Source organism: Podarcis pityusensis (genome assembly GCF_964106645.2).
Source record: "Podarcis pityusensis genome assembly, chromosome: 3".
NCBI lineage: Eukaryota > Metazoa > Chordata > Lepidosauria > Squamata > Lacertidae > Podarcis > Podarcis pityusensis.
This window is the reverse complement of record NC_138026.1, coordinates 58,062,426-58,089,606: the sequence shown is the minus strand read 5'-3', so window position 1 is coordinate 58,089,606 and position 27,181 is coordinate 58,062,426. Positions and strand designations below refer to the sequence as shown.

Sequence of the window (27,181 nt, the reverse complement as noted above, 5' to 3'; positions counted from 1 at the left end):
CCTTAGCTATAGTGAAGTCAGCATCCTCCTCTAACTTGCTTATAACGCATTAAATCAATAGTGCTTGAATGAGTAATAAAATTACACCTTTGCAAAAAATGTAAACAAATTGATCTACTCACAAACTCATTATCCAACACATTTTCAACTCAGTGAAAACAGACCCGCCAAGCAAGTCACAGTCTCGAGATTCCCCTCCCCCTACACTCACACCAGCTCATCACATTTAAAACTGAATGCTGAATAAAGAAACAGGAAAACATGTTAAAAATTTAAAGACTTAAACTCCTACCGACTCTTAGTACTGTGGCCTCTGCAGTGAAGCAAAAGTAGAAGAGCAATATACTCAAAGCTTAGTATTCTGCCTTGCTTCATAAACAATTAGATACGTGCAACAATCTGCAGTCTAGCTAGCTAAGATGCTTTCATTCCAACTGATAGAGACTTACGACCAAATCTGGTTTTAATAAGAATATTGTGCATGTTTTAAGCACTTCTCATGCCTTATCTACTTATAGTCCTTACAATAACCTTGTAAGGGTTCTGCCCTGGGCCCACTGTTGCTCAATAAACACAACGTTTGTTGTTTTCATAAACGACTTGGCTGAAGGAATTGAGGGGATGCTCATCAGATTTGTAGATGACACCAAGCTGGGAGGGCTAGCCAATGCCACAGAGTCAAGATGCAAGATGACCTGAACAGACTGGAGAACTGGGTCCAAACTAACAAAATGAATTTCAAAAGGGACAAATGTCAGGTTCTACACTTAGGCAGGAAGAATCAGCTGCACAAATCTAAGATGGGGGACACCCAGATTGCCAGTAGTACATGGGAAAAAGATCTTAGTAGACCACAAGCTGAACATGAGTCAACAGTGTGATGCAGCAGCACAAAAAGCTAATGCTATTCTAGACTGCATCAACAGAAGTATAGTGTCCAAAACAATGGAAGTCACAATGACACTCAATTCTGCCTTGGTCAGACCACACCTGGAGTACTGTGTTCAGCTCTGAGCACCAAAATTTAAGAGATATATTGACAAGCTCCAAGAAAACATCAGGAAGAACTTTCTGATGGTGAGATCTGTTCAACAGTAGGATGAACAGACTCCCTTGGAAAGTGATAGACTCTCCTTCCTTGGAGATTTTTAAACAGAGGTTTGATGGCTCTCTGTCATGAATGCAACTGTTGGTCATTGTGTTAAAGAACAGGCAGGATCTTCAAAGGATGCAAAGAAATGTTGAGTATTGCTAAAGCCTGAAATCAACATAGCACAAGTCTTTTAGATAAAACAATCAGATACAGCATAAAGGACGATGAGAAAAAGAAGAGACCTCTCAGCATAAAATTAATAACATTTTAAGTCACATTTGCAGAAGAATAATGGGATGGAAAGGTCATTAGCATAACATACCCTACCAAATGGATTCAGCATGATAGTATCTCCTTTAAATTATTTGATCGTTCACAAGTTGTCCCAAACCAACATAACATTAAATAAGAACTCGATAAATTACAAAGCCCAGAGCGAGGTACTGTAATGCTTTTATGGCAGCTCAAAATATGAGCATAAGTCTCTCTATGGCTCCCTTGTGATTATATTGAACTTGAAAGCTCCGTTCTAGCTTCACTTGTGAGAATAATTTTTATAATGCTCATTCATTATCCGTTGACTATTACATTTTCCACCCTTTATGGATTTCTACATAGCTAATTAGCCAGGAAGCAATTTCTGAAGCAAGACAATTCAGCAGAGGTGGTTCAGTCACTATTCATTGTGACTCCATGCACCATTCTTTCTAATCACTGACAACTGACCCAGGAGAACCCTGGGGGAGATCTAGGCTAAAGCTAAGGCAGATTTGTAACGCAGGCTTACTTGTTGCTTGAAACAGCCAGTGGGCATGCACAAGGCCGGCAGTCATTAGGCGATCCTCTAACAATCCCATAGAACCCAAGGGCACACCTGTCACAGTGGTCACCACTAGTGTTGTGACGGCAGTTCTGCGAAACAAAGAGACCACAATTTTCAAGAACCAGCTTGAAAAGATTTTTGTTCGTCACCACCATTACATAATATCATATTGGTTGGAATAGACCTAAGGTTTGTTTAATCCAGCATTGTGTTTCTCACTCTATTACAATGAAGTGAAGCAGAATGGTGTTGGGTGAGGGGGAGGTGAGAGGGGGACAGAAGGGAACCCTATACCACATGGGTCATCAGTTGGGGGTTACCTTCCAAGCTTCCCCTTTTGCTCTGCAATCTTTAATTCTGCCTCTTTAATGGGACAGTGTTAACCCCCTGGGGTTACATTAAATAAGGACAGAATTAAAAAGTTGAAAGCTTATGCTTGGTCAATTCTCCAGGTTTCGGTTTGGTGTAGGAAACATTCCAAGATTTTCTGATTTATTTGTTTATTATTGAAGAACTAGGATCATTTCCAAGATAATCCAAGGGGAGCTCTGGTGAGCTCATCCATCTCTAATTGCATTGGCTCTAGAGATCTAGTGAAGATCACTTGAGTTCTGGCTAGATATTTGAAATCAATCCCAGCATACAATACTCTTGTCTTCTCCCCACATTATTTATCTGCTCACCCAACTCTCCCAGAAATACATCTACCAACCACATGAAGTTCTTCTATTAAGTTGGTCCATACTGTTTCCTGTAATCATCTATTTTTGGGTTTCTTTTCTCAGCTAGTTCCCTATGGGCTACCCGAGCGCGCACACACACACACACACACACACACACACACACACAGTAGAATTGGCCCTATTAGGTTTAGAAACTGGTCCACAGCTTGTGGGGCAAGCTTGTTGGTAGTATCAACTATGGCAAAGTGATGTAGAATACATTCCAGACATGTGCCAATGAGATGTGGCTAGTTGTGTTTCTGCAGCATCTGGCTGTTTGTGTTTGTAGTTCATACTTTATTTTCCATTGCAAACTCTGGTGTATATATATAGCACAACATATTTATTGAACAAATAAAAAAAAAATTAGCTCCTGGCTGCTGTTTTGTTATGGTGCAAAAGAACTCTGCACAAAGACAAAATAATTTGATAAACAGTCTAGGCAAAGCATAATTGTTGTACCTGACATATTGAGGTCTCAGGATCACACATTTCACTATGGCCATGGCACTGACATGGAACACAGGCACCAAACGCCGGTCCTGGTCTTCTGCCAGCAGATGTGGAAGGAAGTCTATAGAAACCTGGGGAGCATGTCTGCAAGAAAACACAGTGAGGAAACCAAATGCCATTATATTGTGGCTTGGATAGGAAGGATTGGATAAGACTGCAAACACATCTCCATTCCCACTAGCTTTGACAGGCAACCTGCTCTTCGTCATTCCAACTGCATGCTTCAAGCTGTTTTACAAACAATGCACACTACACTTTAGAAGTAACAGAACCAATCCTAATTGAAAACTCTGCTGCCAGATCCCTTGGGTTGCAAAGCAACAATACTAGGCTTTTCATATTACAGCTAGAGAAACCTTTCATTTAGATGCTCCCTCCTTGTACATCATGTATCTCTCCCTCTATTTCCTAAGAAAGAGAACTCTCTCTCTGTGTACACACACACACACACACACACACACACACACCACTGGCTGTGCAAAGTGAGCAAAAGTACTCTGTATTCACGTTGTCCTTGCTGTGTTTTTCTGAGATGACAAGCTAATATCTGCCTACACACAGGCTGATAGATAACAAGCAAATGCCCAGTGATACTCAGCAAAATATGTCTTCATGGCTACATTATTTATACTTGTATAATTTAAAGACCATAAAAATAAAGAATTCAGGAGAATAAAAATGCTACCATGGCCTGAGACCATTAGTCCTTGAAATAAAATTTATCTCGGTCTTGTACATTTTCTTCACCCAGCAGTAAAAATCAGCAAGCATGCTGAAAATTCCCATCAAAGATGACAGATGCAAAAAAAGAGAAGCAATCCTGCATCTTCTGACCCTCCTTTCTTTCCTATTATTCCCTAATGCACCTCATCTTTAACCAGATTGTAAACCTGTGGACAGAGTTTGCCTTTTCAGAGTTCTACAGAACTGCTTTATAAAATAAAAATAGCAACAGTAAATAATGATGATAACAAAAATGGTAGCGTTATAATGCATCTATAGCTCTTCTGAGAAGTACAGAATTTGAAAATCAACAATAAGTTAGGGAAGAGCCTTGGCTCAGTACATGCTATGAATGCAGAGGTTCAATCCCAGCATCTTTAAGCAGGATTGGCGGTGGAAGGACACTGTCTGAAAGACCTACTGCTGGACAATGCAGATCAGAGACGGGGAAGCTGAGACCCTCCAGATACTTCTGGATCCTCTAAACAGCATGGTTATAGGTAAAGGGTAAAGGGACCCCTGACCATTAGGTCCACTCATGACCGACTCTGGAGTTGCACCGCTCATCTCGCTTTATTGGCCGAGGGAGCCGGCGTACAGCTTCCGGGTCCTGTGGCCAGCATGACTAAGCCGCTTCTGGAGAACCAGAGCAGCACACGGAAACGCCGTTTACCTTCTTGCCGGAGCAGTACCTATTTATCTACTTGCACTCTGACATGCTTTCAAACTGCTAGGTTGGCAGGAGCAGGGACCGAGCACCCCATCGCGGGGATTCGAACCGCCAACCTTCTGATCGGCAAGTCCTAGGCTCTGTGGTTTAACCCACAGCGCCACCCACGTCCCTAGCATGGTTATAGAAAGCCCCCAAAAGCCACTGCTAGTCAGAAGAACCAGTGGTGTGCCTCACAAGCAGTTTCCTATGTTCCTATGTTGCTAGTTGTGTCTTGGGACTCATCACACTTAGAGGGCCTTCACCTTTGAGCTTTCCCAATACTTTGTTTCAGTTATTCTCGGTTTAGGCTTACAGCTTAGCATTTTCGTAGCACCAAGACTGATTGGAACATTAAGTTTCCAGTGCTATGAACTAATCCTCATTCAGAATGACTGAATACAATGGGACTTGTTTCTGAGTAAACATGCACTCCTGGTGTACAGTATCATGAGACGGTGGCAGAGACATGGCAGCTGCTAACTCAGAACTATGGCTGCTGCACTGCTGAAACTCACTTAGCAGACATACAGCTGCATAGTTTTGCTGAAGTAGTAAGTAGGGATGTTGGAGAGTTCAGACAAAAATGGAAACAGGAACAGAAATTGCTGATGTTAGCTTATTTGTCCCATGTCTAGAAAGGAAATCAATGCAGTGAATAAGATCTGTATTCATTGTTTTAGTTGCTTTCATTTCGCAAATGATGCATTATTGATTACCTTTCCCCCTAATTTACACTGTGACACCTTCGCATTGAAATGAATGGGGTGGAGTAACGTAATGACAACATCATTATGTAAGTTATATAATTATACAAATTACATAATTTCACTACAGCAGATAGCAAGAATAATAACCTAGTTTTTGGAAGAAGATGAACTGCAGTAGAACAGAGACAGTGCTGTGTGCAAGGAATACAGGGCAGAGTGGAAAATGATGCCTTCCCACAACCTACAGTAAGTAGTAGCCCACATATCTTTAACACAGCATGGTGGCAATGCAGGTAAGCCTGTCAGGTTCACTTAGCAGCGGAGCCAGCAGTCTTCTATGGAACCACCTCATAAACTGACACCAGCACACCTCTATCCCTCCTGCCACAGTTCTGCAACTTTTTTTTTTTTTAAATCTATTCTTACTTTAAAAAACTAAACAAATGAAGAAATAACCATGTTCTTTAGAAAAGGGGAGACAGCTTCTCTGAAGCATGGCAGGTTGGTGAAAGTGCTTGTTCAGCTATTATTTGAATAGCTGGAGTGTATGTTCCTCGTATAAATTACAAAACACATATGGTCCAGCTCATATGGTCAGTGAAAAATATACTATAAGCCCTCCACAAGTAGCATGGGCTTTCTACATTATTTCTATTGATCCTGTAGAACAATATAGTTCAGGATGCATTTGGCAAAAAAGAACTAGAATCATTATAAAGGTTAAAACGGACATGCAGTCTAAAGTGTGACAGAAGTCTCATGCATGCACTTCTACTCCATTCCTGAGGCATTTCAGGACAGAGTTCGTGCACTGAAAAACTATTTCCAGCAGACTTGGGGCCAAACTACATAGATCACAAAAATCTGCAAGGAGCCAGCCAGCCTTCCTTCCTTCTTTCCTTCCTGCTTGCCTGCCTGCCTGCAGTATGGGATTGGGACTCTGTCTGGATCAGGATCCCAGCTCTGTAGTGGTGGGGTAGTTTTTAACCCTTTGTCCTCCACTCTTGGCTGAATCTACTTTAGGTCCCCTGCACCTATATTCTGCAATGCCAAAAAAATCCTGTTTATATCATGTCCACAACAGGGGTGGGAAAAGCATTCAAGGTCCCTTAACCCCACACACCAAGATCCTGATTAAAGCTTCTGCTCTGGCAATTTGTCAAATAAACAACCCCACACTGAAAGGAGCAGCTACATGACTAACATCACATGTTTTTGGCCCTTTGGCTGATGGAAGGAGTTTCAATTCACATTCCCTACATTAACTTAAGTCTTGTTGATTTCAATGGACTTCAATTGATTTCAGCATGTTCAAGTCTGGATTCAACCCATTACTTTTAAAGGATTCAGCACATCATTTAAGATCTTTTACATTCACTTTGGATTTGGAAGATTTGGAATGTTAAAGCTGCCAACTGAACATACCTTCTGCTCATTTGGCATCATCAAGGTTTGGGGAAAATTCTAATTGAGATGAATAGTAACACATGAAGAATTTGTTCTTCACTATATATTCCTGAATTCTGTGAACTGTAGTTATCAAAAAAAAGCACCATAATAGAATGTTTTAAAAGTGCCAGTAACTTTAGAAATTATACCCTTGACATCGGATATGAATAAATACAGTGGTGCCTCGCAAGACGAAATTAATTCGTTCCACGAGTTTTTTCTTCTTGCGAGTTTTTTGTCTTGCGAAGCATGGTTTCCCATAGGAATGCATTGAAAATCAATTAATGCGTTCCTATGGAGACTGCCTTCAGACCAGGTCCGGGGACAGTCTGTCCCCGGACCTCTTCTGAAGGCAGGCCGGGGGAGAACGGCAAGCTCCGGGGACAGAGGTGAAGGGGCAGCTCTCCTTCGCCTCTTTCCTCGAACCTCTTCTGTAGGCAGGCGGGGGGAGAACGGCTTTTCTTCCCACCGCCAGCCTTCAGAAGTGTTTTTAAACGCGGGCGGCACCCGGAGTGCTTTTAAACGCAGGCGGCTGGGAAGGAATCCCTTGGACCCCCGCCGGACTTCAAAAGAGCTTCGGGAAGTCCGGCGGGGGGCCAAGGGATTCCCTCACCACCGCCCGCATTTAAAAGCACTCTGGGCAAAGCAGCGAAGCGCGCTGCTTTCCCCAGCGCTTCTAAAGGCGGGCGGCGGTGAGGGAATCCCTTGGACCCCCGCCGGACTTCAAAAGAGCTTCGGGAAGTCCGGCGGGGGGCCAAGGGATTCCCTCACCGCCGCCCGCATTTAAAAGCACTCTGGGCAAAGCAGCGAAGCAGAGACTGTCCCTGGGAGATTTTAAAATGCTGGGGGTCGGCAGCGAACGCTTCGCTCCCGACCCCCAGCATTTTAAAATCTCCCCGGGACAGCAGAGACTTCTCTGCTGTCCCGGGGAGATTTTAAAATGCTGGGGGTCGGCAGCGAACGCTTCGCTCCCGCCCGCCAGCATTTTAAGATCACCCGGGGCAGCGGAGAAGTCTCCGCTGTCCCGGGAAGGCAGGCGGGGGGGGCAAAGACTTTTGCCCCCCGCCGGCCTTCAGAAGAGGTCCAGGACCTCTTCTGAAGGCCGGCTGTGGGCGAAAGTCTTTGCTCCCGACCGCCAGCAATTTAAAACAGGTCCCCAGAGATTTCCCTATGGGCTTTCGTCTTGCGAAGCAAGCCCATAGGGAAATTCGTCTTGCAAAGCGCCTCCAAAACAGAAAACCCTTTCGTCTTGCGGGTTTTCCGTCTTGCGAGGCATTCGTCTTGCGGGGTACCACTGTAACCAATATGACAGTTCTTCGAATAACAATAAAATCTTTCCTGTTTCATCTGATATGCTATTTATATTCCTCTGTGAAATAATTTCAGAGAGGGAAATGTGAGCAAAATATGAATAACCTGAGCATATAATAATATTTCTCAGTTGATAAGGTGCACATAGTGTTGTTTTTTGTTTTTAAGAAAATCACAATTGTACTTTGGATGTAAGATGTAAAGGTTTTCAGGTCGCTGTCATCTTTAAATTCCATTATAACAACTTTGATATGCACATTATGTATACAACTACGTAATAACAAAATTAAAGAACACAAGTGCCAATCTCAATGAAAAAGCAGGAAAGCAAAATCACAAAGAACTGCAATACAAAGTTGGTGCATTAATAGTATGCTCGATGACTGCTTAGCATAGTCTTTACAGCCCAGTCCAGTTTTGTTTATATTCACCCCAATTTATTGACCCACCCATTTATTGAGCACCCACCCATTTTATCAGAGCACCCACCTATTTTATTAGAGCACCCACTTACTAACCTAGTTAAATCCTCAAAGTTCTGTCTGGATTGTCTCCTGCTGCACATTATGAAAATACCATTGGTCTGGAATTGTGACAGCAGATTCACAAGAACGTAAGGATCACCTGGCATAATTAAACTAAATCCAATTTAATCTAGCGTCATGGGTCAAATCCAACTTAGTTATACCCAGAGTTGGCCTATGGAAATCAGTGGATGAGACTAACTTCAATGGGTCTATTCAGGGTCCAAACTGGATGTCATAAAGGTACATGCATGATCAAATCTCCTGACTCTTCTCTAAAGTTTAAAAGCAGCCATAGGGATGTAGGGCTAAATGGGATTGGGTCCAGAGCACGGGGTATATGTGTGTGTGTTAATACTCTGTGCCCTTTTTCAATCAAAATAATGTCCTCCAAAGCTGCTCTTTGTCCTGCAGATGGAAACAGGTATTCTATATTAAAATGGGGTGTGTGTGTGTGTGTGTGACGTGGCAGTGCACCTCTGAAAGTGTGCGTGTTTATAACGCCCCCCAACACACACACAAACTCCACACCACACCACACCACACCATGCCACGCCATGCCACGGCACACCGTGCTTTGGTAGAACTGTATGTATGGCTGTATCAAGATTATTTGCATGGTCCTGATGCACAGAATATAGAGGGGTGGAGGAAGATACAGATGAGCTGAAGGAACAGAAAGCTGTAACAAACTGTGTAAGCCCCAGTTCTGGAACAAATTCTGGAACTTCACCAAGTTAAACTGGAATTCAGGAAAATAAGAACACAGGAAGAAACTGGAAGAAACAATAACAGGGAGAGGGAACCTGTGCTCTGTCCATGCCCAAATGTTGTTGGACTACAGCCCCCATCATCCATTACCTCTAGGCATGCTGACAGGGGCTGATTGGAGTTGGAGTCCAACAACATCCATAGGCCTACGTTTCCCACTCCTTTCATAAAGGAATGGAATGCTGCATGGGAGCTGACTTGGGCCCCAGGTTATGGGTGCCCAGTGCGTGTGACGTCATGGCATCATGAAATCATGTGCAACCTCTGGTCTTGGGTTCAGAGGTCTCAGAAGGCTTCAGACAGCATCTCCAAGGCCTTGCGAGACCTCAGAAGTTGTGGGGGGGGGGCCCTGAGGTGTGGGTGCTGAATACCCACAACAATTTTTGTGTGTGTGTTCTGGCACCCAGAGCCCCCTATAGTTGGTGCCCCTGGAATGGTGGAAACCTTATTCATCTCATCACTACCGATAAAGTGGATACAGTATAGACACATAGTGAAAGAGTTACTCTACCTCACAAGACAAGCCAAAATAACCCAAAGGGCACTCGCATTTCTCAATCAGTTGTGCACGAGGCGTCCTTCCTGACACATTTCCTTCCTCTGCAACTTCCATGGAGATCTCAGAAATTCTGGCAGAAGGGTGGAGAAAAAATTAAAACTAGCTAATGAATCTCTTCAGCATTGATTTGGCTTTAGTTGATACACAACATTGAATATAGCTACTTTTTCCTTAGCCTCTTGGCATCATTCATATAAAAAAAAAAACACCACACATTTATTTTTGTCTGTCTCAAAGGAAGATCAAAGCTAGCACCATTTTTAACATCGTTTATAGCCGCGATTAGTCTGCACCAAGGGAACTAATGTAAAGTATACTTGCGCATTCGCTTTCAGTGTTGTTTGGTTTTAATTTTAGAGCCAAAATAACATGAGCTCGGCAAACAAAATGAAACTTACAGGATGTGCAACACACTTCAAAGACACTGCCGACTTGCCTTTCCAAGACTGTTTTTAAGATCTGCAGCCAGAATCTAGTATTTTGTCAGAATATCATGAAGAAACTCAAACAGATGCTCCAACACACTTATCATGCCATGTAAGGTTTCTCCCCCTATTTTTTTTTTTTTAGAGACAGCAAACACATTGCTGAGTCTTCTCCACCTCACCTCATTAGATTATACCTTCCTTATGAAGGATGCTGCTGTGCATGTATGTGTGGTGCACACACACACACACACACACACACACGTACATGTGTGTGTATGAGTATGCATGGGTTTAAAGCAGGAGTGGGGAGGCAGTGGGGCAGAAGAGATGTGTGGATGTTTATACTACAAAGAACACTTTGGAAGGGAGTACATCATAGAAAGAGAAGAAAATAAATGGTGGGGGGGGGGGTCCCCTACACATTCAGTGCCTGACTGGTGACTTACCTAGCAATTTCTGTACTTTTGTTACAAAGAACGTTGCCATTTTGGAGCCAGTAGAATTGGTCCATGTGCCATAAAAACAGAGTGCTAAGAGACAGAAGCAGCTAAAACAGAAAGCAGCTAACTACATACTTGAGTTCCAAAACAAAAACAAATCACCTGTAGCATGTTAGAAAGCTCATGACAAGTGAGGGTTGGCTGCTGCCTAGAGTCCACTTAAAGGATTTTTAACACAGATACCCAGTTTATATTAGAAATTCTGAAAAAAAGACTAAAATGGAGCAAACAGTTCCAGTTCAAGTAAACAGAGTGTCCTTGTCCACTTTTCTTGAAAAAAGGAAAACAGCCACATAATAGAAGAAATGTTTCAATTTTGAGCAGTAAATCTGAATCTGGGAACAACCAAATTAGCACAGCAGGAGAAAAATGTTTGGCTTTAGGTTTTTTAATGGCAGCCTCTGAATCACTTGCTGTAATAGCGTCACTTTCATGCAGAAACATGATTAGTGTTGTGGCTAAATTACATAGCTAATATAGAGTTACCACTGGAATTAAGCTATTTTTACACTTGAACTTACTGTCAGTGTAAGGTCTCTCTATATTATTTTGCTGCAATATCTTGGTGATCTGCAGTGCTGCATTTGCAAACATGTCAGACAACTCCCCTTTTTAAAATATGTGCCAGAATTAAGGAATCAGTTCCCAAAGACTCATAGGAAAAGTCTGACTTCACTGAAGCTAATAATGGCCCTCTTAGCTGCCCCAATTCTCTTTGCCCCTGGTATGCCCTGTACCTTTGCAGTTTGGAATCCTAGGTACATAGTGTCGCTGGATCTGCAAACTTCTTAATGCACTGCTAAACTACCAGCCTTCTGGTAGGGGCAAGAAAGAGACAAGAAACTAGAGAGCACTTGCTTTGCATTGGGATGGAGTTTGTCAAGGGTGAGGAAGATGCAGTGAATTTTTCCCCATTCTATAACTGTGATTCGTCCCCTTCCCCCATGTTTCAGAGCAATACTTTGGACCACTTTTTCTTACGTCTTACCCTCAGAAAAGAATTGTCCAAAATGATTAAGTTAAAGATTGTGTTGGCAAAAAGGTAGTGAAGAATTGTTTACTCTTTAATACACTTTGAAAAACTAAATGACATTGTGAATAATCAGCAAGGTGCATTACGCAACCCCTGCCCCCAGCAAAAGGATTGGTTTGGTAATAGAATCATTTCAATAAAAATACCAAATTTACAAGAGCTAGGAGTACCAGTGTTCCATAAAGGTAGGGTATTCAAGTCACCTAAGGGCAACTTGCATCATTATTTCACATTGAGTTGGTTCCTATGATCAATAGCTAGAGAACAACTGCTCAAGCAAGCAAGCAACTCATGTGAGCAGTAACTCCAGTAACATTACGGCTCCTCTTCTATGAACTGGAAAATTTGTGTGAGCAGTGAGTCGGTGGCTGATCTGCAGAACTCAGTCATTTGTTAAAATTTAGAGCAACCGGGAAACTGACATGTTCTGCAGTGCAGTTTATTATGATGCACGCCCACACAGACACTCATAGTGCTCAGTTGGGTTTACGTCAAGACAAGCATCATGCCTTGGCTTGGCCCTGGGATAGTTGTAGCTGGGATTTAGTTCAAGGGCAGATAAATGAGGATCAGAAAGGAAACAGACACGATCATAGATAGGCATGTAGTCAGACACTGGATTAGGCAGGGAAGGATCAAAGGTCCCAGGGTCAATAAGACATGGTTACAGGTGTGGGGTGGTGGTGGTAGTACTAGTTATGGCAGATGGGAAGAAAGAAAGAAAAACACAGAGGGAAGTGCAAAATCATAACAGGGCAGAACATTGAGTTCCAAGGCAGCAATAGAGTTAAAGGGTCCAGAAGCAGATGCAAAGCAGAAATCAGGGAACGCTAACAAAGCGTAGTCACAGTAAACAAATATGACTCAAACCGATAAGCTAGCTTCAATGGGCTTTGTGTACTGATTGGTGTGGGGAGTCAGCTGATTCTCTTCAAGCTGGAAGGTCATGTGATTCTTTTCAGGCAACCTTCTGGGCACCTTTCCCCCTAAAACAGGCAAAGGAGAAGCCTAGCTTGCCTGGCTTCCTGAGGATTCAGAGACTACAGCTGCTGCACTCGCTGATTTGAATTCGCAGCCTTGGGGCTTTAGAGAAAGTGTGTGGAGAATTGCAGCCGAAGTGGTCGCAATAAATTGACTTTGTAATGTGAACAATTCTTCTAATTCTCCTACCTAGTCTATCCTTGGACTAATGCAAGGCTAGCCACTGAATTTCATGGCTGAGTGAGGAGTTGAAAATGGGCACCTGCAGCTTAAAACTGACACACTATTACACCATACTGGCCTTGAGACATCCATGTTGGCTAATAGTGACCCCCTGAAGGGATTTGGTCCCACTACTCAAAACGTAACCCTCTTCTACTTTCTGCAATTAGTTACTGGCTGGCAACTTTTTAGTTAGCAGATTTAAAATGGGTTGTTGTATACCCTCATTCTCTTGGATTCTCTTTTACTGAATATAGTTGCTGTCAGTGCTTAATTTCAAGGATGAGAGGTTCTGCCATTTAAGCCATATGGAGATTTATATTAAAAAAAGGTAGTTTGCTGGCCTAGTCCAACACAGGTTCTCTTCAGCCTACTGACACCAATGGTGCAAGATGGAGATAATACTGTGTGAGACTGTACATTAGAAGAGACTAGCTTAATCAGGCCAAATGGAAGCTGGACCTGAGGGCAGCAACTGGTGGCTTGTGCCTTTCCTGTGAAAATGAATCCCCTCTGAAAATTACCTGGAGATTGATAACAGATGCCGAGGTTATAAATATTGATTGCATCATGCAAAATGGTTACCTGCTTTGCCTCATGAAGCTGCCATGGGTAGCCTTAATGAGTATGTAATGAATGTTGTACAAAACATCCATGAAGTCCTCACGGGTCACAGTCCTACTGACCCTTGGGTCGTCACTGTGATATTTCCACTCATGCTGAAAGGGAAACAACATCAACGCCTCAAATGATTTAACTGTTTCCAAAGTGCCAGTGACACAGATTCTTGAACAGGTTGGATTGAAAAATTACCTCTGTCATTTCTATCTCATGTCTTGTCAATTGACCGTTCAAAGGAGCAGCTATGTGCCTGACAATAATCCTCATATGGGTGGGAAGCCCACCTCTGATTATGACCTGTGGGCTGTAGGTTGCAAAGCCAGTCTCTTCTCGTGCTTCAAAGAAGATTGCATATTTCAGCTTTCCCCCATAAGCTGTCAACTAACCAAGAAAATAAAACCCATATAAACATTGACTGGAAACCAACACCATATGCAGTTGTTATTATTATTTTAAAAAATCAGAAGAACTTACATATTAAAATAATGATCTTTTTTTCAATGAGACTAAAGGTCTGAAAGCATTATTTTGTGGATCTAAACATTATGTAGCTGTAGGTGAATGTATTTTTCCAATATGTTTAAAATATGTTTTTGAGCTCTTCAGTTAGCAAAAACCTAATCAGTTCACTTCTGTGTTGTGTACTCCACATAACAGACCCACAAAATGACTTAAGATGAACCTATGAAGCCCAATTCCCCATGTCCATTTTAGGAAACAGTCTCAGCCATTTTTGTATGGTGACGTGAAAAACAAATTTCTTGTTTTTCACAACACTCTCATTTTTCCTGTAACAGGCTAACAAGTCAATCCCTCTAGAATTTGAAATGAAACAAAGCAAAACACAGCAGCCTACATCAAGATAACCTAAAGCACATTCCAACATGGTGGCTGTTGTGGGAGCTTTTTCTACTACACTTCCCAAGTGCACCGCTCTGTATCTCAGTATAGCTGGAGGGTTAGGGTCAGCTAGAAAGAGACTGTGTTTCTTTCTGGATAATCCCAAATTGATCAAGGTCAGCTATAGCTATAGGCTATGAACAGAATTTTGTACTTAAGAGTATTGTATTGTAATGATTTCCTCAGTACTCAGATGGCTGTGCCTCAGCATACCCTGAACTGCAAATGTTATTAAAGAGTGTTTTTCCAGTATTCCAACAGAGCTTGCCTCTATCTGGGATGAGAAGAGCAAATAAGGAGAGTTCTTGCACACGAAAGCTCATACCAAGAACTAACTTAGTTGGTCTTAAAGGTGCTACTGGAAGGATTTTTTTTATTTTGACTATGGCAGACCAACACGGCTACCTATCTGTTAGTTGAGAGTTGTTTTTCTGTATAAACAATAAAATCATGTTCAGAAAGATTCATTTGGCTATTTGGGGGTGGGAACCCAATGGTTTTTCATGAAGATTTTAAAAAAACTTTTGCAAATCTTAGGGTTCTCCCAAGACTGCCTATTTAGCTACAAAAGGACCAGCAGGTAAACAATTGTGACTGTTATATGATAAATTCAGTTTATCTTACCCTTCCTAGGGAAACAAAATGTAAAATCTGCAAAATATCAGCTCCAATAAGAATTCATTCCCTTTACCTTCCGTCCTTCAAACTGTTTTGGAAGTCTCCAGTAAAATGGTTCTGAGCGTAACTCTTGAGTGACCAAGTCGATATTTGCAATTGTCTCTGGGTATTGGTATATAATCCCTTGGACAGTTTGCTGCTTGACATTTTCATCAACAAGAGGAAGAATAACTTGATCTGGTTTCAGAGTCAACTACAGTAATTAAAAGATTAGACAAATGTAAGATTTTCTTCTTCTTTCTGGACAAACGATATTAATTTGTGAATTATCTGAAGATTTAAATATTTTATCAAAAAAGCAAGATAACAATAAAAGATACACTGGAATATGCAGAGTAAAACATTGAATAGTACATACTCAGAGACATCCTATAGACCATCTTGGCTGTGAGTCCTGGAAGACCTGCTCCTTGCCTTGCAGGCCTTTCCCCACCTGGCCTGGAAGGACAGGGCCCTGATTGACTCCAGCTGCAGAAGCTGAGGCAGCTGATCAGACTCTTGGGCTGGCTTGTTGTTGCGGGGCTGGGTTGTTGCAAGAAGGCATTTTGTATCTGTATTTTAGATCTTGTGATTTACGTGGAAATTGTTAGTTTGGTTGTGCATGTTTTAATACTTTATTTATTGTTTATGACTACTTTTGTTATGTTATATTATGTATTTTTTCATGTTATTAGCTGCCTTGAGCATGGTTTGAAATGTGAAAATATGTATGTATAAACATGTATGTATGTATGTATGTATGTATTAAAATACTTAATAGCATTCACCTTTGTATCATTCAGGCAAAAGTGAATTAAACATAACAAACTTTGCATAGTGCTCTATGGTTTGTTTACTATCTCTGCACCAGACGTATTGTGTAAGTTTAGCAACTGTTGCTGTTTTCCATACTTCAGGGCACAATCCTATTAAACAGCATAAAGGGCTATCAGATTTAGGACAAGCCCTGGGGGAATCGCAAATATGACACCACCACAAAAGAGTCAGAAGTACAAAGCCATTGGAACAACAAAATCAAGTAAAGTCATGGTTGGGATTTGGGTAGCACAGGGAAGGAGCATGCTTACACTAAATCCTAAAATGTGGTTGTCAAGGGCAGAGGGATAGTCAGTCTATGCAGGAGCCAGACTCCTTTTGTATTTTCTGGTTGACTGTATTTCTCCTTCCCTACTAGGCTGAGCCCTGGCTATAGTGGATATTCCACTTGATGTTTTGAATCTTTGGTCCTGGAGAAATGTGAATGTAGGATTGCTCTGACTGATGGAGATGTACAGGCCAGAGAAAATGCCTGGGTTGGATGAATGTAGATATTAGACCTCATTTAGCCTATATATAACTTAAGAGAGTCTCAGGTTTCAAATCAAAAATCTATTGCTTGTGCAAGACCTCATGTGACATTTCTTAGTTTGCAATCTCATCTTGACCCAGTTTTTTAATTTAAGTTTTTTAAAATAAAAATAAAACAGGTAGGTTTTTTGAAAACGGCAAAAACATGCCAGACAAATTTACAGAAATCAAAGAAATCTGAAAGTATATCACAATAATTAATTTCTCACATACAAAGAGAAATTGTGTAGAATACTGAACAAGTACGAGGGGAGAATCTGAAACTACACAGAATTGCACTGATGCTAAAGATGCAGATACGGCAATTAAATTAAGAAAAGAAAACCATCCTTGAAAACATCAGTCTCTTTGTGGAACTTCACAAAATTCCTGTCTAGCAAAGAAGAAGGGATGAGGCCCTGAACTGACATTATTATTTTTCTACTGTATCTGTAGCAGTATGACAGCACATTTCTTTGAAGTGCTAATGCCAAAATGAAGTGTCTGATTTCACTCTGGAGGTGTTCCCAGCTCTCATGCATTAGACATGCTAATCAGCAAGAAACTGGTTAATGCACAAAGTATTTGAAATGTACGCCTCAGTGTCATGGTACGGGTGTATAAGAGGGTTTTGCCAGTTGCACTCAATCTGTTCTAAAATAGATGGGAAGAGTTACAAGTTTTTAATGTTCAGAAAGAAAGAGACTGCAGTGTGAAGCTGCAAGCTTCATTTGATATGAGAATTCAAAGAGGGATAATTGATCATTAGGGAAATATTAAATCAGTATTTTAAATCAGGTGCACCTGCACCTTCCAAAGGGAGTGGTTGCAGGAGAGGTGATGCTTTGATTAACTTAGGCTTCAGTCCTACGCCTATTTACCTAGGAGTAAGCCCCACTTCTGCTACAATGCAATCTTATGCATGTTTACTCGGCTCTGCTCAACACACTTGGACTTAATTCAAAGTCAACATGCATAGGTTTGCTTTGTCTATATTTAATGTTTACTGACTCTGTTTTATTCTCCTCCCAGGCCACAATCGATAAATGAAATTGGACCATACCTGACTATAAAAGGTCTCCCTTTCAAGGAATGCATAATTCCCTATCAAAGGTATCTCCTTTCAAGGAATGTCAGAAGGCCAGTTGATAAATATATGTACTGTACTTCCCTTTATTTTTCATCACTTGATTAGTCAACAAATGGTGTCTTGTGGCTAAATGTGTGAACAAACCCCAATTAACTGAAGAGGATGACATTTGTGGAGGTGATATGTGAAAGTTCTGTATCTGGTGTTTGATCTGTAATGGCTCATTCATGTGCAAACCAACACTTAATGGTGCAGTCTTCAGTTGATGCGTGAACCAGCTTGGACTCTTCAACAACTTGTCACACATAGCACAGTACTGACCTTTTTGGGGGGTCTCCCCCTCTAGTACTCAGTCTATTTGAAAATCTTGATGTGAGTTCTATGAAAGGTTCTGATCAGTACAGAAGCAAGATGGAACATGAATTTTAAAAGCTTAAATTTCCATATAGTGCAAAGGTAACGGTATAATAAGTGTCCCAAATCTTTCCCTACAGATTTTGCATTCCATGTACAGTCAAGAGAAATGTGGATAAAGCCATTAAGCTACTGAAGTTGCATCATCTATGATTTTATGTTTCTGGAATTCCACTGTCCCTCTTTCTTCCATTGCCTTTTTTAAAAAAAACTGTAGCGTGGGAAGGGGCAAAGCAGGGAGAAGTGATCCCCCAAATATATTTCTTTATCTCCATGTCTGACAAAGAAGGTATGCTTCACATGGCTCCTCAGTTTCTCAGGCTAAAAGTAGAAATTGCCTATTTCCGAATCTTAATATTTGACAATAGCTGAACTATTATGAATGACTGCATGAATATTTTTTACCTTTATCAACAACAAAAGTCTTAAAAGGTGGATTTTTACTGCAGATGGCAGGGGTAAGCTAACACATAACCCCCCTCTCTGCTAGCCTTTGTCAGCAGGAAGAGAATCTCCAGCTGAGAGACAGGACCACTGCCACACTAGAGGTTCCAGCTTCACCCAACATGGTACCACTGGCAGTTCTCCTTCCAGCAGAAAGGACCAACACAGATATGTTGTTTGAAAAGCCACATGATAGTGTGGTACCCAGGAATTGACACAATGTTCTAAATGACGTTTAAACAGTGCTGCATTATAATTTCTGATAGACATACTGAATCAGTGCATCTGACATCTGTAAAACACATGGGGATTATGCTAATCCACATGCTGACAATTTTTGGTCCATAGGATCAATGTAGGTGGACAGCAGAACTGGGGGGGGGGGGGGACAGCAACAATAGCACCAAACTGTACACTATTTGTTCTCTCGTTTCTCCCATCTTTTCACTAAGTGCTACAGTGAGGAAGTGCCTTTGTCTTGGATACATTGGTTTAGTGATGACAATTTAATGCTCTTTTTTTGAAGTCACAGAATCACACTGTTGATTGACATGCGTTATGCGACAGTGCCCCAAAATCCTTCTAAGTAGCCAATTATTCCCTTCTTGTGCGAATTATACATTTTGTCAAAGCACTGGCAAATGTTTCTTAATACTGAAATAAGCCTTAAAAGCAGAAGAAACTTGCTGGTTCCTAAAACAGGAAATCTTTCTACATTTTGATCACAAGGGACGTCCCACTGAAGAAGGTATGTCAACACCTAAAGTACTGGAAGGGGTTTTCAAAATTATTTGGCAGTGCTGGCTGGAGCTGATGGGAGTTGCAGAACAAAACATTTGCAGGGCACGAAGTTGGGGGAGGCTGGTAGAAAATGTTATATTCAAGGACACAAACAAGACAAAATGTATAATATATACAAGTGCCAGAAGATAATAACTGGCTAGGTGATAGCACTACTTAGAAATTTGGCACCCAATGCAAGCCCTGCTGAGATTTGTTCCACTCTGAGCTCCCGGGTGCAAACCCTGCTTCCTTTGCAAACACAGCCTGACTTTTAAAACACACAATCAAACGATGCCTAAAGAGAAACAGTGCTTCTTTCTGTAGGATTTGCAGCCACCACTCTACCACTGACAGCCATCCATCTCCAAGGTAGTGGTGGAGCTGAAACTAAGTACAAGATAGGATGCCATACTATATCAATATTGCTTAAAGGACATGTCTGTTAAAGGTATGTTTCTTACTTGTTTTAATTTCCTGGTATTTTGGAGCTTAAGTGGACATGGAAAACCCTGGAACTTATTAAACTGCAAGGTTCCCCCCCCCCTTTGTTAATGGAATATATTAGCAATCCATTATTCTGGGTAGAAATGAAAACCTCTGATTTTCCTCAGAGCTTTGCATTTGAAAAACAAAGCTCTGAAGTGCTACGTTTTCTCATGGAACCGTTTTCCTCGGTTGATTACATCACCTTTCTTCAGGGTTTTAATAGCTTTGCTCTGAGGCCTGACACCTATTGTGAATGTTTTGACCCTGATTGCCTACTGGAACATGGCCTTCTACCCATTTCTCATAAGTGCACAATGAAAAACACTGCTTAAATGTTTTCCTACACTTTCTAGTTCCATCTCTGTCTTGGACTAAAAGACACCAGCAGGAAACAACATTATTGCATGACATGGCTCAGCAGTGCCTTACTCACCCACATGCGGACCAGCCCCTTTGCCTCACTGCACTGTGATGTCAGGCCAAAACAGTAGCAGCTGCTGCAGCCAAGTGGGTTTCTGGCAGAGAGTCCAAACCTGCCAGGTTTGCACCTGTCACAGTAGACACCCTCCACATTAACCTATTGTAGAAAGAGGGAAACACTTTAGAGACAACAGCTCCTTTTCACACACCAAAACACTCGCACACTGTGTGGTTCTTACAGCAAGTAGTTATCACAGTTAGATTCTTTAAGATATATATTGACTTGGACAAACAGTAGTATGAAGACCTGGAGATAAACACGCTGACGTCTGCAGAATACATTGCAATTGTACAAAACTTCACAAACTTACGTGCCTACTATCCTGTATTTAAACATGTATCACTGGGAAGCATGAGAACTGAGTTCTAGATCATAATGGTTCAGCCTCAGAACAAGTTAATATCCAGCAAGGCTCAGCACAGGGATACACAGATCTGGTTCATGTTGTCAATTGTAGCTCAGTGCAAAACACCCAAATGTGCAAGTTTCCAGACAGGAGTTTGTAGGCACTACACTCATCTCCAGGATCTACTGCTACTAAGCCATGGTTTGCCTTAGCATGTCATCTGGTCGCAGGCTGGTGGCTTGTCTCACTTCAGACAAACCATGAGCTACAACCAATGTGCTGCTTCCAGGTAGGCATAACAACGCAAGTATTTTGCCTGCAAACTCTGCTTGTGGGCTTTTCAGAAATATATAGTTGGGTACAGTGGCAAATAGGATTCTAGACTAGATGGACTTTTGGTTTGATCAAGCAGGGCTGCTCTTATGTTCTTCTCTAACTGTTTTTACACATCATTTAACCATATAAATAAATAGGGCAACGTAATGATCATTTACAATGGGGTAGTTACATTAAAGCCAATGAAGCTAAAAGTAAACAAACAGTCAATGAATTGTGCCTTAAGAATGAGAAACAATTGTGAATATATTCCGGCAGTGTTTTAACACAGGCTGACCATGCTGAAGAAAAGTATTAAAGTTTTCTACAATCCATGAGAAATTGTCCTGGCAAATGTGTGTGTGCACGCATGTGCGCGTACGCACGCACGCACAATTCATTTTAGTGGGTAAGATGTTAATTCTATACATTGTTGATTAAAAGAGCAAACCTCAGGGCACCATATACAAGTCAATTAAGACAATGAACTTGGATTTAAGATGATTTTGCAGCCTATTGATCCAGTGCAAGACAAGATGCTATCATCTCAGGTTCATTATCCTACAACAACAACAGCTACACAAAGTTGGAATTCCCATGTGCTTTAAGGGCGATTTTCATTACAACGTACAACACTGTAGCTGCTACAAATGCTGAGCTCTCAGTGCCACACAGAGAGGTTGGCACCCACTTCTCTCTTTCAAAATTCTAAATGTGTGCCCATTGCACCAAAAAGGTTGGTGACCCCTGTAACTCAATGGCCCTGGTTCAATGGGAATAAAATAGTCAAAGCTAATTTTACCTGTTAATGTTTTGATGCTTGAAGCATGACTAATTTGGATAGGGGCAAGTTTATGTGCCATATTCTGTGAATGCTGTCAGTCTGAACAGGACTTCTGTGTGTTGCACCACTGCAGGTGATCACTAAAGGTGCCTAGCAAAGCTCTCCAGAGCCAGGCTTGGAAAATAATTTTAAAGGCTCATTTAAGCTGGCCTCGAAGATTAGTGATCCTTTACAAGCTCCCCCCCCCGCCCTTTTCTCTCCTGTTCAGTCTGAAATCCAAACTAGAGAAGAATTGTGGATTTCCCCAGAGGTGGGGAGAAGTCCACTTATTTTTCTCTCTCTCCTGCAGCTTCCTAAATCTTTCTCCAAGCAGTTAATCTGAAGTGATCTTAGGAGAGCAAGCCAGTCTCTAGTGGCCAATTCTCAGCTATCCCACCTCAGTACCAACTTTTCTGTACATTATTCCATTCCTGCACTTGGTGGGGGTCTGTTTATCCCACTGGCTCCTAGGGTAAAGAAATGTGGAATGGTCTCTTGCTTTGGGACAGGGGCAGGTAGATCCCATGAGGCTAGGGAGGCCAACAACTAAGGAGCTATGAACTCTAGTCACCAGATATAACAGTCCCACTGCTGGTCAATTATTGAAGGATGAGAGAAAGGTAGATCAAGATACCTAGATCAGCCATAGGCAAACTTGGCCTTCCAGATGTTTTGGGACTACAACTTCCATCATCCCTAGCTAACAGGACCAGTGGTCAGGGATGATGGGAATTGTAGTCCCAAAACATCTGGAGGGCCAAGTTTGCCTATGCCTGACCTAGATAGATCAGGGATTTCTGTCTTGCTTCCTTCATCCCTTGAATGTATAGCACAAAAACTGGAGTTCAGGACCTGCTGTTTCAGGATAACTTATGGCCTGTTCTTGCTGGAATCCTTGCAGCAAGTCAAGACAAGCAGCCTTGTTCTAATCATTTGCACTCAAGTTCATCAAACACAAGTGTAAAAAAGGCTGCACACTTTATGCCTATTTACTTGGAATTAAAAAACACTGAAATAAATGAGGCTTACTGCTGAGGGGTTCAGGCTGTGAGTGTGTGACCTGGTGGAAGACACTCGCTATTATTTAATCAACAGCTGTCTACCAATTTGAGCCATGAAAGATGCTATAGTGGAGAACACTGAGAGACGAAGATAAATTATTTGGTGACTAATATTTCTTCTCTTACCTTGCAGGTGCATTGTCCTGTATGATCAGAACATGAACATTTTTCCATTTCTGAATCACAAGTGTGTGGCTCAGTCCCTGCTGCCAGGCATTCACACGCAATGCACTGTGGGTAATTGCGATATCCCAGCCTGCATTCAGTGCATTTATCCCCAGAGAATTCTGGGCGGCAGAAACAGCAGCCAGTGTCAGGGTTGCACTGGAAACTGAGAGATCCAGCTGGACTGCAGTCACAAGCCTAAAGAGAAGAGGAGATGATCCATAAGAACATTTAATGATTCTATGTTAAAGACTTTCATTTTTAACTGAAGAAAAACAACTCCCTCAAGAACAACTGATACTATTGACAATTGTCAACATATTTACATCAATAGGCTAGGCAACTATTTTGTGCAGGTAACGAGTCCACACATATTGGATTCATTTCTATTTTGTCACTTGAAGGACATTTTTTAAAAGTACATGGATTGGTATGGGGGTGGGGCTTGTTTGACTCAAAAGGCAGCTGATGAATTTTTAAACAAACAAACAAACAAACAAGGTAGGGTGATAAAATAAACCGCACAGGATCACAAAGCCTGCACGAAAACTAAAGTCTGATAAATTCCACTAATGAATCAATGCTTGCACAATGTTTTGGAGCTCTTTGTTTTGGAGAAAGTCTTCAATCAAATCAAAGAAACAACTTTTGCAAACCCAGAAAGGATTCCTTCTGTCCTGGAATCTTTGTCCAGTTTGCAGAGAAGTTGAAAAGGCATTTGGGAGTAAGGATCACAATGTTAATTCTGTACTGAACTTGCATTTCAAATCTACAATAATGATACTAATCACCTGAGAGCTGATCCTAAATTTGGATACCTTAGATTAATTTAAAACAGCAGTTTGTTACTTTAAGGTTTGGTCTGCTCACATTTGTTATTACTATAGTTTGCAACTGTAAAATTCTTTTATGAATGGAAACTAGGAGGGATAAAAATTTACAGAGTCAGCAAATTAATACGTCTTTTACCCAACCAATATACACTAGAAAATGCTCACTGGTGTTGTTGTGACACTAGCAGAAATATATTCTATTTGGACACATGCATAAGAGGAATGTTGTATCAAGAATTGTGGCTTATATTAACAGGCAAGAGTACAACAGCAGCCACGGGCACTCTTGTTAAAGATGAAAAAGTAGAGTTGGAAGGCTTTGAAAAAAGTTGCTAGAAATGCAGTAGGTTATGATTCACACTGAAACCCCATCAGAGAGATAATTGGCAACACCTCAAGTTGAAATCATAAGATGTGTTCCAAACCTCTATTTCGCTCAGTATATATGGCAGCCAAATTCTGGATTGTATGTATCTGGGACCACTAACAGTTAAGAATTGCCTGGCAGGCTTCTGTGTAGTCTAAGAATTAAAGCCTATTTGGAGCAGGAAGCCTGCACAGTAAGTGATGCCAGAGGATAATGCCTACTGGGCAAATTGTTCACCATATGCAGAGTAAATTACAATCAAATGTAATGTTTGTTTTGCAAGGAGGAAGCTCCACGCAATCTTCCCCTGCCAGTGAGTTATGATGGGCTCTGAAATCAGCTCCACTAAAAGCTCAAGTGGAGAGGGGGCAATCGCACCTTGCCTTAGAGAAATTAGTTGCCATGCGTTAAAAGGGAAGACTTGGCTGACATATCATTATTAATTTAGAGAGTGCTGTGGCAGCTGCCATACTAATGCACTCATATAATAGACAAGGCGAGGATAGATAGAAGAGATCCCAGAGCTGAAACAGAGGTCCTCAACCCCTATTAAGCTGGTTTGCAGAAGTCTGGTGATCTGTGTGGTGAAGAAAGGCAGAGGTTTTGTGAGAGGAGCTTTACAACTCAAAAAGAAAATAAATTATTCTGCATTAGTTAACTGGTTTGAATGGCCATGAAAAACAGCCTTTTAAGGGAGAGCACTGTGGCATTTGATTGCTTGCCTACACTGAAAGAAACTACCACAATGTTAAGTTAGGCCTCTTTATGTTCCTATTAATGATCGTTTGTACACAAGCTTGATATGTGGTGATTTTAGTCTTTATAATGCCCATTTCCAATATATCTCTAAGAGACGGTAATTTTGATTCTTACATAATGAGAGGGACCTGGAAGTGAGAGAAACTAACTTGCCTGAGGTCACACAGTGAACCTATGGCAGAGGTAGGAGGTGAATCACATCCATAGCCATCATGGTATTCACCAGACTACAAGTTGGCTCAAGAGAGACAAAAGAAAATACTTTACACACAGCTCATCCAGACTTCTGCTTGTCCCACCAATTTCCCTCAGGAAAACTTGATCTTTACTGCTGAATCAGAGCAAACGTCAATCAGTTTCCCTGTGAATTGACGTTTGGTATGATCCAGTGAAGAGCGGGTTTTCTCGTGGAAAGAAGTGGGGCAAACAGAATCCATGCCTAGGAAGCGTGGGGCAAGTGGAAAACCATGCTTTCTAGGTATGGGGCAAGGAGAAGTGTCAACAAATCCATAGTCAAGTCAATGATAAAAGGCTTAGACAGATCCTAGCGCCTATGCATGGTAGTACCATGGATCCTTCATTTTGTTTTATTTTATTTTATTTTATCATATTTGCATCAATCTTCTTTCACAGAGCTCAGGGTAGTATACATGGAGACGATTCCAATCTATCCTCATAGGTAAGTTGGGTTGAGTACCAAATGAAATATTATTTAGGAGATCCACAATTGATCCTGTAACTCAGATAGGACCTCTATCGTATCTTTGGCTTCAGTTTTTAATTGGGACAATGTAATACCAACTGCAGTTTTAATACTGCTCATGAAGACTGGTATCCTTGAATGACACTCAGAATTCTATTAAAATTGTGCTTGGAACAAAGAAAGCTTTGTCAGACACAATACAAAGCCGTCTGAGTTATCCTTAGGCTCACTTCGCCTTTGTTTTGTGAAAAGGGATAAAATTATATCCAAATTTGGACAGACTGTCCTTCTGACTTCAGTACACAACAGCTGAAATAAGGTACATGTGGAGTTCGAACACTTTGTCTTCTGAAAGATGCAGCTCCAATTCAAATATAGCACATCCTGTCATCTGGGCCAATGCCAATGCTCACAAAAGAGAACTTCAGTTCTATGATTCTTTAGAAAACTCCCACTGTGTTTTTGGTTCCAAAGACTAGTAGTTTACCACATGGAAAGCAAAGAAACACACAGAGATAAAATACAGGTTCACTCACCTTGCACCCGCTGATAATGTCATGACCCCAGTGATTTGGTGCACATTTATCACACCTCTGTCCTACAGTATTGGGAGGGCAAATGCAACGGCCAGTGTGTGGATCACAATTATTACCAAGATGGGCACACTCACAACCTTCATGGGGAAGATGAAGAGAAAGAAAACACGAAGCACACTGCTTAAAATATCTGAAGAAAGCAAATTCTGTCATCGTAATGTCAGTTGTCCAAAATCTTAGGTTTTTATACTGTCCTGTGATGTTTCATTTTATTGTTTGACGGATAATTGTTTTGATCATCAACTCTATTGTGTTTTATGGTTGCATGTTATGTGATCCCCATGGGTGGTAAAGACTGGTCCAGAAATGAATTAATAGTAATAATAATTTATCTGTGGTGGGTGCATCTAACTATGGACTGGAGAGATGAAAACTGAGCCAAAGTCATGTACCCAGTTTGGTCTGATATAGAAATAATAAAAACAAAAGCGGTAGAATTCCAACCATGAACTATGTATATGTGCCCACATCATGAAATGCCTGCCTGAGACTTTACAGAGACATCACTTGCCACATCTATCAGCTACATGAGACAACACATTGCCAGCATACTCTTGGGGCTCTAGCTATGCCTCAGTCTCTTTTCTTATAATGACTGAAATATAGAGTATGAAACACAATTTTAGATAAATGCTATCAGGACTGAGCAAACATTTTTACTTCTGAGAGCCAAGTGTGGTGGTAAGTGGTCAGTCAAGGGCCGTATGCCAGTGGATGTAACTGGAGCTCACTCCCACCCCCTCCATTGTGATTTACATGGGGAGCAAAACATGTACATCACCCTTCCCAACACAACTGCACTCCCTTGTCTGCCAATATTTTTTTGATGGCAGTGTTATTTACATGAAATACATGGTGCACAGACATGACTGTGCATCCTCCTTCGCAATAATGAATTCATTCATTCATTCATTCATTC

At 41.4% G+C, this 27,181-nt stretch overlaps 1 protein-coding gene across 7 annotated transcripts in view; it reads right to left on the bottom strand.

Annotated features, from left to right (window-relative positions):
• The window catches only part of LAMA2 (laminin subunit alpha 2), a 380,508-nt gene that overhangs the window by 99,915 nt on the left and 253,412 nt on the right, over positions 1–27,181 (bottom strand). For all 7 annotated transcript variants that reach the window (XM_080999463.1, XM_080999466.1, XM_080999467.1 and 4 more), the window contains 9 exons: positions 26,203–26,339; positions 22,966–23,202; positions 20,247–20,390; positions 15,284–15,463; positions 13,885–14,073; positions 13,657–13,790; positions 9,860–9,977; positions 3,101–3,235; positions 1,881–2,005 (listed from right to left, as the gene is read on the bottom strand). In XM_080999463.1, coding sequence (XP_080855589.1) covers positions 1,881–2,005; positions 3,101–3,235; positions 9,860–9,977; positions 13,657–13,790; positions 13,885–14,073; positions 15,284–15,463; positions 20,247–20,390; positions 22,966–23,202; positions 26,203–26,339 — 1,399 coding nt within the window. The remainder of the gene's footprint in view (positions 1–1,880; positions 2,006–3,100; positions 3,236–9,859; positions 9,978–13,656; positions 13,791–13,884; positions 14,074–15,283; positions 15,464–20,246; positions 20,391–22,965; positions 23,203–26,202; positions 26,340–27,181) is intronic.